A 13,942-nucleotide genomic window follows, 5' to 3' on the forward strand; every position below is an offset into this window, starting at 1 on the left:
GAAGAAAAAACTTCTTATGAAGGTATTTTGTAATAAACATGATATAACGAAAAAACTGTAGATTGACATCATAACATTGGTGTTAACTCTCATGCCAGAAAGAGCTTCCTTTTATCAAAATAGTAAGAACTTGTAGTCTACAGTTGACATAAATTCATGGAACATAGAAACATATTTCTCGTTCTGTTTAATTGAAATGCATGTCAATGATGTAAAAAGCAATTAAACTCAGATCACTTGAAATTGTATTTTTTCATTGATGCTGTAAATTCAGTTATTATTGCATGCATTTATAATTACTGTGTTGAAGACAGAAACAACAAACTTGAGATTAATTGCAATTTCAGGAAAAGTTCCTAACTGATATATGTATAAGATATCAGAATGCAAGTTCTATTATTGAGATACTCAATCAGTCACATTAATATAAACCCTTCAATATCTTTTTAATTAACCAAAGTCCAAATCTTGAGAGTTGCTTATGTGATCCTGAAATTTTTAAAAGATAAGATGAACAGTTTTTAAACAGATTCCTTACAAGAGATGAGAAACATCTTATATGATTTAATGTTTTATTCTGTCAACAGCAAGAAGAACTAAGCAGTCAGCAGGTCAGATTAGGATTGTTAGAGAAAAAGGTTGAAAATGCTACAAGAGATAGTGATGACCGTACTGACCAAATGCAAAGAAAAATGGACGATCAGCTGGCACAGTTCAAGAAAAAAGAAAGTATGATAACTTTTTTATTGTATTGCTGCAGCTGCTAATATGATGTCAGTCAAAAAGCTAGTTTGAAATGTACAAAAATATTAAACTGAAATCATTTCTGATAAAAGTTTCCTCACGTTATATAGATTGGTAACAAAGTAAAATGGACTTTTAAATTGTTTTTTCCCCCAGATAATACATAGTATGTGTTCTGCATGTTAGTAAAAGCTTATCGGTTAAATCTTAACTGAATACATATACTTATTTTTCCTATATAATGTTGAGGCTTAAAAGGTTTGTCTTAAAGATTGTACAAGGATATGCGTAAAAACATAGCAGTTGAAATGTAATTTTACAATATTTGCAGGCAATATGAAGAAACGTTGGATTCATTACAAGCCGACATTGATGCTCCTCGAACAAGAGAAATATGAGCTGAAAGAACGATTGAAAGTGTTGTCCAAAAAGTCATTGCTGGAGGGCATATCAAGACAAGCTTCAGGTATTTTTTTGATACATGTATCACTTTATTTTTCATGTATTGTATATAGAACCTTATGTTACAGACCATTTGAGATGGACAAAATCACACAAAAAAATAAATCAAATAAAATTTAAAGTAACATTATCATCATTACTGTTCTTGAGTGGGTAAAAGTTGTTATCAATGGAGTTAAATGGTAGAAAATTTATACATGTTTATCATAAATATTAGTCTTGACTAACTATTACATATTTATATTTGAAGTTGTTTGAAATATCCCTGTCACAGTCTGAAATTTGTTCTTTCATTTTGCTTATATTTAGCATGATTAACAGTATTATACAATTTTATTGTTTTTCTTTCAGCTACTAGTCCCATTATCACCAATGGGAGGTATGCCAACAGCTATCCATGAATCACCAGTCCTTCAACAACAGGTAAGATTAACATTCCATAATTTTAATATAATGATGAATGTTATTTTGTTAGTTTTCATATATGTTGCTATAAAACATTGGACTTAACACAGAAAAAAACTGAGCTTTAATAATAAACTGTCAATAACATAGACAATGAATTCCATTTTATATAAATTATATTGATGTGTGTTTTCAAATTTCCCATTTCAGATGTTACTTTGAAAGAAGCTTTAAAGTTTACAAAGAATGAGAATATACGATTACAAGCAGATCAAATGAAGGTACTACATGTATTAATAAAGATTCTACTACCTCTTCCCTGTTAACTCACAGATTTTTCCTTTTAATACAATTGTCAAATTTTCATAATTCAAAGTATTAAGGATATTGAGATGTTATGAATTAAAACAAAACAAAAAATGTATTTTGTCCTTAAGTCCTTAAATTTATGAATTATTCTGTTGACTAATAAAAGGTTTAATCAGTTACCATACAATCATATAAATGTTTTTTAACAACAGGAGAAAATGGCTAAATTACCTCCCTTGAGAGTACCAAAACGGGCTCCATGGATGAATAGACATAAGGAACCAGATAAACCTAGAGAGATTCCAGATGGCTTTCCTGGTGCTGCTGACTTAAAGAATCTTGTCAAACAAACAGTAGAGTTTACAAAATGTAAATATGTTTTTCAGATATTCTCTGTATATTTATATATGTTTTAAGTTTGTTATTAGGTTTACCTTAGAGTTATTTCACATTATTCAGGCACGCATTTTCAAACTAAAATAGTTCCTTGATATAATATTCAGGTTTTATAACTTATTCTGTTGAGGTGTAAGAAAAATTAGCTATATATTCCTATTGTTTGAGAAAACTGGAAAAAATGTCTTTAATGAGAAATTGCATTATATATCATGTTTCACAGTAATAAATGATTGTTGAATTTATGCATTTTACTTTTTTAAACACAAAATGATTATTTTAATTTGATTGCTCCTCATTTCTTTTACAGGAAGTAAATAATTTGTGTTCACATCCAAGAGTGGTTGATATTACAAAGCGTAAACCTGGTATGTTTTTTTTTTATTTCTATGCAAAATTTTAAATGTTTATAATGAATTTTAAAGTACACAAGATGCAATTATAGTGTATGCCCAACTTTGATAGTTAAAGGGGGCATTACGTTATCTGGTCTGCATCTGGTATATAGGTTATGGTGACCTATGGATACATAATCTTCTTTACTTTAATTTTAGTTAATCTGCAACGCTTAAATTCATGCATAAGTCAAACAAATATTTTCTCAAATGTATTCAATTTTTATATATGGTCAGAGATCTAATTATAAATAACTATTGATTTGAACTATTATAAATAACTATTGATTTGAAGATGATAGATGAATCCAATTCAAACATTAGAAATTGTCTTCAAATTTTCTGTAACATTTCAATTGTTTTTGTAGTTATGGATGATTTTTTTTTAAATCACAAAGTCCATCTGCAAAGGTTTATGACTATAAATTTAATATTATGATTTTAAAATATTTTGATATCATTGATTACTTTGTTGTAGGTTTAGAACCAGCATCACAGAGTGTAGATCCTATAAAAGAATTGATAGCAAGAACAACATTACTGACGTTACTCGAGAAAAAGATGCAAGAGGTAATATTTAGCATGTTGAGAAAGAAAACATTAGGCAGAATTGTATCATTTTAAATCCTAAGAGAAAATTAATTGAATTTAACATCATTATATATAGCTGTTAAGTGGGAATTTCTTTTTACTTTTTTCATGCTCCAGTCTTAGCAGAAGGGGCATTAAGTTTTATCCTGAGCTATTTAAACATCCCAAAATTTGTTTCGGTTCTCTAAAATTAGTTTGCTTTACCCAAATATTATGAAACTTATACACAATGCTTATTACCACAAAACTCAGATTAAGTAAGAATTTGGGTAGCGTTATTTTTATCATTCTTGAGTTATGTCCCTTAGTAACATTAGGGCATCATCTGTGTTCCGTTGACACATTCCCCATTTATTTAGATACTGTAACCAACTATTTTTGCTAACTGTCAGAGGAGTAGGTTCAGTAAGACCCCTTTTTTGGCCCCAAAATATATCAGTTTTACAAAATTGTTATAATATTAACTTTTAGCAATTTATTGGAAAGTAGAATACTTCTGCTACATAAATATGGTCTGTTTTTGACAATACAATGCACTTATATTGGGTACTAGCATCATTAAGTTGTGCTTAATTACTGAAATCTTCACAATTTTAGCAATTTTAGCTAAATTTTAGACAGATTTCGTCTTTAAAGGAAGTGGCCACATTTGTGTTCATTCTAATATTTAAATGTAAGTTGTATTTGATGATAATACATATCATATATATAAAAGGTTCAGGGTGAACACCGATGCGGCCACTTTCATTTTTGACAAAAAACTATCTGAAAAGTGACATATTATGGCATATAGATTTGATAGATTTTCCATATTTAAGCTTGAATATGAGCGTCTGAAATGACTGAATCAGTTCAAATCTTTCACACAAACTAATTGAATCGACTGAAGTAGACACTTACGTGTTTAAAAAGTGTACAAAATCTTTCATCAGGTGAACCTTAAATTTGAGACCAAAATGGTCCCATACCGGACCTAGTACTTTACATGACTTTCAAGTAGAAAAATTACCAAAGGTACAAATTGTTGCAAACATGTAAAAAAAATAGATCTTTTTCTAAAAAAAAAAACATGATCAAATTTTGCCAAAAAATAAAATGATGCAAGTAGACTTGAAAGTGCTAATTGCAAAAAATTGTGAAAAATAGCTATGTTTACAATATTTTTTATTCTAACCAGAAGTGTTGACTTCAGATTATGTCCCCAGGTGCAGAGTATTTACCTGAGCAATAATTATAACATTATTTGTTCCAGTTACAAGCCAATATAACAACAGTACAAGCTGCTAATAGACCTGGAGGACAAGTCAGAGCAGATTTCTCTACATTTCCTACTCCACAGTTTGCTAAGGTGACGTTTATTTATGATTGTTTTCCAATCCTCTCAGAAAATAGAAAATGCCAGTATTAAGAAGTGCCATTTTATCTTCTGATGATTTAAAGGTGAAATTTTGGTTAACTGTTTTATGTCTTCTCTACATGAACTTATCTCCATCAAAACAGTTTATACCATGGAACTTGACTTATCTGAATCGTTTTTACCCTACCACACAATCACCACTTCAGGTGTTGGTTCACTCGATACAGTTAATCTAAATACAGAATAAACTCAAAATAGGTGTAATAAAAAGACTTCAATGCCAGTGGTTTAGTTAATTTTTTTAGAAAAAAATATTAACAAATTATTGTTTTTCTAGATGCTGCATGAAAAGAGTGGTGACAGTATGTTAGTAGCAAAGATCTGTATACCTGTGAAAGGTTGCCATGGAGAACGTTGTACCCATACATGTGACATCAGATCAATTACAGAAAATACATTTATTATTCACATGATTAGTGATTATATGTAAAACATTTGTTTATGAATTGTGAAACACTAATTTTCATCATTATTCAAGTTTGAAAAAATAAAACAGACACCCAAGCATTATGATTGATGAATAATGGCAAGATTTACCCATAGTCCTTTTGATTCTGAACAGTGAATTGTTCATGAAGACAAAATGTCTCAATAGTTTCATCTTTTCGCTTCACTTGAGATATAAATTAACGAAACGCTATTTTAGTACCAAAAACTATGTTAATGAAAATTTATATTAAATGGTTGATTCATTTAACTGTACTGCTTGAATGGAAAAGTTTGAATATTTGTAATCAAAAATAAAAATTTCAAATTTTCAAAATCTGATTAAAACTAATAATGCATGTTTACATATAAGTGTATTATGTTATTAAGTTCATGTTTCAAGTATTTTGGAAATGAATGAAAATTAGTGTTTTTTTATATTATATTTGTTTATTTATTAGTACAATTATGTGGTTAAATTCATTAACATTTAACAATATTAAGAAACAAATGCTTAAATTTTTAATAGTGCAATAAACATTATACATTGGCTACATAGAAAAAAAATCATCTAGAATGGTTGGGGATATGTAGGAATAATATCTTTTTGTTTAGTTTTGGGGATATGTAGAGATATTATTATACCAAAGTCACACCATAACCTAGATTAACTTTTGTTTTTATATCTAGAAATATTATTAAACATAAAAAATGTTTTCACATTCAAGATATGCTTTACTCCTTAATACATGCCAAAATATTATACATCCATGTTTTGACCAACTGCATTTTTAAGGAAAGACCAATAGGAGTAATGTATTGTGCTTTGTGTGATATAAAATTGTAATAAACAAGACAAAAAACCTTTTGACAAACTTTAATACATTTTCTAGTTGAGCAGAAAATAACTATTATGTTTAGATGTGAATCTATTTACAAGACAAACAATTTCCATCTAAGTAGTAACACATATACATGTAGGAACCTTTTTCGACAGATCTTAGTCTGTCAGCTTTGAATGCTTCTTGTAAAATAATGTTTTCCAAATCTTTGTAGAGTGGGGTGCTCATTTTCGCCGGGGACACAATTTCGCCGTTTAAGGATTTTGAGATGTAAAAACTTGAAAGGATGGCTGAAATGGAAGAAATGTACCCGTAAATTATATTTTTTATAACAAATATAATATTTTTTTAAACCGAGACAAAATTGCGGCTACCTACCGAAAATGACCGAAAAACGGACAACGATTTTCGGACACTTTCCTGAATAAAAAACACGATTTCAAAGAAGTATTTCTAAGTCAATATTTGACTGAATGCCCTAATTTTGAATTCTTCATACCTTTGAAATGTCTGCTATTCATCTATAATGCAATTGATTTGATACAAATTGTTAAAAGCTGCGGTTTATTTGGTTTTAAATAGATGTGTAAAAACGGCGAATATGTGTCCCCCATTGACAAAACATCCGGGAAATTTCAAACACCCTTTAATCTAGTTTTTCAGATGATTTTCTTAAAACAAACCGGTTTTCAAGCTTAAGTATATTTTTGCATTTGAAGTTATCTTCATATAGAAATATTAGTATACTTCAAAAACATTTAGACCTGAACATAAACTGTAGAAAACATGGAAAGATGTGGCGAAAATGAGCACCCCCACTCTATACTGGTAAACATTCATCATCTTAATGAAATATAAAAATATTAGTATACAATAAGGAATTTAATGCACAATTACCTTACAGAAGACCCAAGTGCAATTATTTATGTGCTTATATAACAATTAAACAAAAGTGTTTAGATGAAAAATATTAGTGATGCTCTTATGATAGTTTCATTATAATAAAAAAATGTGTCTTATATAAAATTGAGAATGGAAATGGGGAACGTGTCAAAGAGACAACAACCTGTCCAAAGAGCAGAAAACAACCAAAGGCCAGCATATTACATTAAGTCTAAAAAATTAAGCATTGAGATAAACAAGCGACACACATCTAATTTATACAACTTCTAGATAATTAATATATCTGTTTTAAGAGTGGATTTTACTTATTATTTTAATCTTGCCACTATGAGTAGAAATTAAAAATTGCAGTTGTTTTCCTGAAAATCAAATGTAGCATTGTCAAAATTATGTATTGTGCTTTGTTGATTTACTATATACTGTCAAATGCAAACACCTGCTTTGGTCAAAGTTAATGCAAGTCAATGTTAAATCATCAATAAAATATGAAAAATGACTTAATTCCATTTATTTATTTTCTGCTTTACATTAGGAGTTGCCCTGTTATTTTGTTGGAAAAATGGAGCTGAGGTCATGAGCAATATACATTAATTTAAAATGGTATTACTACTGGTATGATTACAAGTATTTCCAATAAGCTTAACATTTTTAACATTTTTGGCTAATGGATATTTTGGAAATAAAGGAAGTTTAACAACAAAAATAATTCTAGATGTCATGTTCAGTGTAGGTTAAGATCCTAGCCATACAAATTTTTTAATGTTTTTTGTGACCATTTCAAATGAAGTTTGATTATGTTTAGCACAGGTAATCAATTTGAAATAGCATATTATACCTTTATATTGACCTCTGATGAAATCCTACCACAACCACAAAAAGATGTGAAAATTTGTGAATTCGTACAGAATGACAGTTTCACTAGAAAATTATATGCATATCTACATTTAATATGAAGCAAGAAAACTGTACAAAATTGTAATGCAATTCTGTTCATTTTTATTAAGAATTTGCTTTCAAAAATATATTTCCCATGGTATGTTTTTCTCATACAACGTAAATAGACAAAAAAAATCTCCATCTTTCACTAAAACAGTCGCTATGGGAATAAATTTGGAATTGCATATTACACCTGGATTAAAATCATATTTGATGCAATTGTAGCACAAAAATTGTTTCTCAAAAATTTGTTAGTTCTTCAAGAAATCTAAGTTTAATAGCAAATTCCCTGCCTATGTTTTTATACTTTATTCAGCATTCAAAAGAGTCCTTTACAAGTGCACTTCTATAGAATTAAGTATGAGCATGTAAGTATAATTCACGACTCTTAATATATCCATCTGACATATATTTGTACATCTTTCCAGATTTAGGAAGTCCTACTTTTAAACTCTAACAATGACAACAATCCTCTAAGACATGATAACCCTGTTCAGTGGCATAGTGGCTGACTGAACTATTTATGCCCCATTTATTATGCCCCTTTTTTTTTTGCCCCATTTATTATGCCCCTTTTTTTGCCCCATTTATGGGCATCATGTTTTCTGGTCTGTGCGTCCGAATGTCCGTTCGTTCGACTGTTCGTCTGTACGTCTGTCCCGCTTCAGGTTTAAGTTTTTATACGCCCGTCAAAATTTTGACGAGACGTATTATGGTATACAAATGTCCGGTGTCCGTCTGTCTGTCCGTCCGTCTGTCCGTCCGTCTGTCCGTCTGTCCGGTGTAAACATGTCGCACCGTAAACTTGAGAACGACTTATCCAAATTTCATGAAACTTAATATAGTTGTTTCTTATGATGGTCAAATGATCTGTATACTTTTTGGTGAAAATAAGATTTAAACTTTTTGAGTTACAGCACTTTATAACTAAAACGGGGGTTTTTTTTTTTTCACATGTCGCACTGTATCTCAAAAACGATTCTGATTATGACTTAAAACTTTAAACACATCTTAGTTATTTTAATCTTAATATCTGTATACTTTTTTGGTGATGATGCAAAATTTCATTTTTGAGTTATTGAGTATTTTGTAAAAAAGGAGGAGGGTTTTTTTTTACATGTCGCGCCATATCTCAAAAACTATTTATGATTATTGCTTAAAACTTTACACATGTCTTTGTTATATTAATCTCAATATCTGTATACTTTTTGGTGATGATTCAAAATTTCATTTTTGAGTTATTAGTATTTTGTAAAAAAGGGAGAGGGTTTATTTTACATGTTGTGCCGTATCTCAAAAACGATTTATGATTATTGCTTAAAACTTTACACACTTCTTTGTTCTATTAATCTAAAGATCTGTATACTTTTTGGTGATTATTCAAAATTTTATTTTTGAGTTATTGAGTATTTTGTAAAACAGAGGAGGGTTTTTTACATGTCGCGCCGTATCTCAAAAATAAGTTATGATTATTGCTTAAAACTTTACACACTTCTTTGATATATTAATCTAAAGATCTGTATACTTTTTGGTTTTGATTCAAAATTTTATTTTGGTAATATTTAGTTTTTGTAAAAAAAAAAACAGGGTGGAGGGTTTCACATGTCCCGCCGTGTCTCTAAAACAATATATGGTTATTGCTTAAAACTTTCTCATAAACTATTTATGATTATTGCATAAGACTTCCACATAAGACGTCGGGCGTATCATGCGCTCATTGCGCAGCTGTTTATTTAATTGAGGTAGATTTTGATGAAGTTGAACATAGAAAATGATAGTGCGGATGGGGCATCCATGTACTGGGGACACATTCTTGTTTAATTGTGTTAATGTTTTCTATTAGATCTATATCTATATCTCTAGAGGCTGATTGGTCAAATTTGTTTATCTATACTGATTACTAGACTGTCAACACATTGAGGTTGCTAGTTGTTACCCTTCAGTGTGTGTAACTCTTATCTTCTCCAGTTCTCCAGCTACTTTTAATTATTAAGACCCCCCCACCCTTGATATACCATCATAAAGGTAGATAAACACGATGTTTATCACCGACTTATAAGCAAACCAACTAAATTCTGATCTACTAATATATAGCAGACATCAAAGCTGAAAAAACTGCTACAGCATTTAAAACATTTTTTTTCACAAGTTAGTTGGTTGTGGTGCAAACAATTGGTATGAAAGAAACCTCTATACTTTGTAAAATTATAGTTCTTAAGAATTTGTATTGTATCTGGAGACAACTATAGGTTAAGTGCAACCTATAGTAAATACAGCTGTTTCACAAACCAAACCCTCTGCTGGGGAGATATATAATATTCATTTTTATTTTGTTTTGTTTATGCACTGGTTCCCAGATATATGATCACCATGTATCTTTTCTCAGGCATGACTTCGGATGTTACCAGTATAATTAAACATAATTCGTGACTGCCTTGAATTCTATTGTAGACCCAAAGTGAAGGAAGGGGTAGTACAGAATTTTAGTATAAGTTTAAACTCTTAGAATTACGGGGTATATAAATGTTGAAAATATGCTGGATAGCACTATATTTTGACCTTCGATATTGATGAGGAATGGGACACAGATGATGACCCCGCTTACGAAAAAATGTTGTAAAGGAACATAAAGTTGGAGAACAGAAAGGCAATTTTTATATGCCAGTTTTCAGAGAGTTTTAGGACCATAAAAAAGAATAGGTTTGTTTGCCCAAACCCTACCTACCCAGAAAAAAGCTGCCTACTCAAATTCTTTTATTGTCCTGATTTGAAGAAGTTTTTTTTTTAATCATAGGCATGAAGACTTATAAACACCATGAACACCCGATACTTCAATTTTTTTTTTTGAAAAAAGAAAAGAAAATGCCTACCTACCTACCCACTGTCTCAACCTTTGGGTAGGGTTTGGGCAAACCAAAACAATTTTAATTGTGGCCTGATTTGAAGAAGGTTTTTTTTAATCAGATAGGCATGAAGACTAATTAACACCCGATACTACAATTTCTTTTTTTGAAAGAAAAAAAAAGAAAATGCCTACCTACCTACCCACTGTCTCACCCTTTGGGTAGGGTTTGGGCAAACCAAAATATTTTTTATTGTGGCCTTATGGAGAAAAATTTAAAATCACAAAAAAACTGAACTTCAAGGAAAATTTAAAAAGGAAAGTTCCTAATCAAATGGCAAAATCAAAAGCTCAAACACATAAAAAGAATGGATAACAACTGCCATATTCCTGACTTTGTACAGGCATTTTTAAATGTAGAAAATGGTGGATTAAACCTGGTTTAAAAGCTAGGTAAGCCTCTTTGTATGACAGTCGCATCAAATTACATTATATTAAACTAGAGGCTCTCAAGAGCCTGTGTCGCTCACCTGACTTGACTTGGGTTTTTGAAAAAAGATACAAATCCTAACAGGTACTTAAATAATGATTGAGGCCTAATTTGGTTTAGTATTGCATTCCATTTTGTGGTTCTATAAAAGAAGACATTTTGTATGTATTTCTCATAGGGTCCTATGTTAAACTTTGTCCCTCGCTGATGGCCATCTTGGATGATGGATCGGCTACAAAGTAACAAAACTTGGTCAGCACCTCACAAGGAACATTCATGCTATGTTTGGTTTCATTCTATTCAGTGGTTCTCTGGAAGAAGACATTTGTATGTATTTCCCATAGGGTCCTATGTTGAACTAAGTCCCCACTGGTGGCCATCTTGGATGAAGGAAAGGCTACAACGTAGCAACACTTGGTCAGCACCTCATAAGGAACATTCATGCTATGTTTTTGGTTTCAATCCATTCAGTAGTTCTCTAAAAGAAGACATATTTGTATGTATTTCCCCAAGGCCGTCCCTATGTTAAACTTAGTCCCCCGCTGGTGGCCATCTTGGATGATGGATCGGCTACAAAGTAACAACACTTGGTCAGCACCTCATAAGGAACATTCATGCCAAGTTTGGTTTCATTCTATTCAGTGGTTCTCTAAAGAAAGACATGTGTATGCATTTCCCATAGGGTATGTCCTATGTTAAAATAAGTCCCCCGCTGGCCGCCATCTTGGATGATGAATTGGCTACAACGTAACAACACTTGGTCAGCACCTCATAAAGAACATTCATGCTATGTTTAGTTTCAATACATTCAGTAGTTCTCTAAAAGAAGACATTTGTAAGTATTTCCCATAGGGTCCTATGTTTAACTAAGTCCCCCCGCTGGCGGCCATCTTGGATGATGGATCGGCTACAAAGCAACAACACTTGGTCAGCACCTCATGAGGAACATTCATGCTATGTTTGGTTTCATTCCATTTAGTGGTTCTCTAGAAGAAGTTCAAAATTAAAAAAGTTAATGACGACGATGGACCATTGACCCTTCCCTAGATTTTCCATCAAAACATGATGGAATTTTGTGATTGGAACAAATGCCATCATCTTGATGGAGTATTGGAACAAGCTTTCCATCAACTTTCCATCAATGATGGAAAATTGTTGATGGAAATTTTTTGATGGAATTTGTAATCATGATGGTGGAAAACTGATGGCATAATTTTCCATCTGATGGATTATTGATGGTATTTTTGCCATCTGATGGATAATTGATGGAACATTTTAACTAATGAATATTTTCCATTACATGTAATATGCATGGAAACTTGATGGAGAATTGACCATCAGATGGAATTTGAAAATCTTTCACATATATGGCATTTTCTGTGATGTCATAAAACAATATTTGTTCTCTATCGTCTATAGGTAGTCCAGTTACATGTGTGTATCTTTTAGTTCAGTGTCCATTGGAATCTCTGTCCTTAAAGTTGAATTAGTTGATGGCAAATTCTGCAAAATAAAGATAAAAGATCTAGCATAATTATAAACATGATAAATTAGAATAAGTTAACATTGTAAAGACATAAAGTAAGGTTATTAGTTACTTGTCATTTGTGGATATATAAATGTATAATTGTCAGTCATACCACAGATCTCTTATTTTATAGCAAAATTATTTTATTGGAATTAAGTACTAAATAATTTTATAAAAAAAATAATGTTTTTAAAATGATACAAAATATGATTCCTGTCGTACACAATTGTATGATATGTATATTCACATTTTTTGTGTCATTTGGTCTTTTGTTGATAGTTGTCTCACTGGCAATTATCCATGTATACCACATCTTCTTGATTATAATTTCTATAAATCTATGGTCTAGTTTTTTTCTCTTGACTCTGAAAAGCTAATAAAACATTTTAAATGTCACTTAACTTTGAACTAAAAGAGCATGCACATATATTCAAAATGGTGGAAATTCTAATACATTGTACTTACCAAAAGATTTAATCCAGAACATGTGTACACACTAATCTTCCTAAATCCAAGAGACAATTATGTCATCAGAAGAATACATCTGCACTATTCAATCCCAGTCAATAGAATTAATAAGAACCTTTTGATCTAAATCCATTGTAAAATTCATAATTTGTTAATGACAGAAGACATCTTTGCTTCTTGTCTGCATGTTCATGAATGTTCAAATTTGAATTTGTTGATTTGTTGAGGTTGTGTAGGGTCTTGTGACAATTTGATTTCTTTGAGATGTGCCCCTAATAAATACTGTTAATTATCTAAATCTTGAATAATTGCTATAAATTATATAAAAAATATGTATTTATAGTTTGTAGTTTATCTTTATGTTATAAGTTAGAGATATTGCAGAAGAATGCATAAAAACATGTGCTCTCCTCATTGGGCCTCAAACTCTGTGTTCATTTATGATGTCACATCCTGTACACAAAGGTTAAAGGAAAACAGATTGGCACCTGACACCTGTGATGGAAAAAATACCAAATACCATCCCTCTTTCCATCAAAGAAAATGTTTAAGTCCAATTTCCATCAAAATTCTTTCATTTCCATCCTATTTACCATCAGATGGAATAAGTTCCATCATATTTTCCATCAGGGGTAAAAATGCCATCCAATTTTCCATCAAAGGGTAAAAATGCCATCCAATTTTCCATCAGGGTTAAAGATTCCATCAAATTTTCCATCAAAAGAATGATGATGGAAAAAATATTTCTAATTTCCATCATCCTTTGATGGATATTTTTGGTTTGGGAT

General features: G+C 30.8%; 1 protein-coding gene across 1 annotated transcript; it reads left to right on the forward strand.

Annotated features, from left to right (window-relative positions):
• Positions 1–2,295: 2,295 nt before the first annotated feature.
• On the forward strand, positions 2,296–6,200 carry LOC139505578 (dynactin subunit 1-like). Its single transcript, XM_071295093.1, has 5 exons — positions 2,296–2,340; positions 2,627–2,684; positions 3,190–3,281; positions 4,555–4,650; positions 4,997–6,200. Exons 1-5 carry the CDS (start codon positions 2,296–2,298, stop codon positions 5,147–5,149), a joined length of 444 nt encoding a protein of 147 aa, XP_071151194.1. The 3' UTR covers positions 5,150–6,200.
• The last annotated feature ends 7,742 nt before the right edge of the window (positions 6,201–13,942 follow it).

The sequence above is a fragment of the Mytilus edulis genome, unplaced genomic scaffold (genome assembly GCF_963676685.1).
Source record: "Mytilus edulis unplaced genomic scaffold, xbMytEdul2.2 SCAFFOLD_690, whole genome shotgun sequence".
In the NCBI taxonomy this organism is placed as follows: Eukaryota; Metazoa; Mollusca; class Bivalvia; order Mytilida; family Mytilidae; genus Mytilus; species Mytilus edulis.

Coding starts and splice junctions, on each gene's coding strand:
- LOC139505578 (XM_071295093.1), top strand. CDS start 2,296: ATGTTTTTCAGATATTCTCTGTATATTTATATATGTTTTAAGTTT. Junction 3,282..4,554: donor TCGAGAAAAAGATGCAAGAG/GTAATATTTAGC, acceptor TATTTGTTCCAG/TTACAAGCCAATATAACAAC. Junction 4,651..4,996: donor CTACTCCACAGTTTGCTAAG/GTGACGTTTATT, acceptor TTGTTTTTCTAG/ATGCTGCATGAAAAGAGTGG.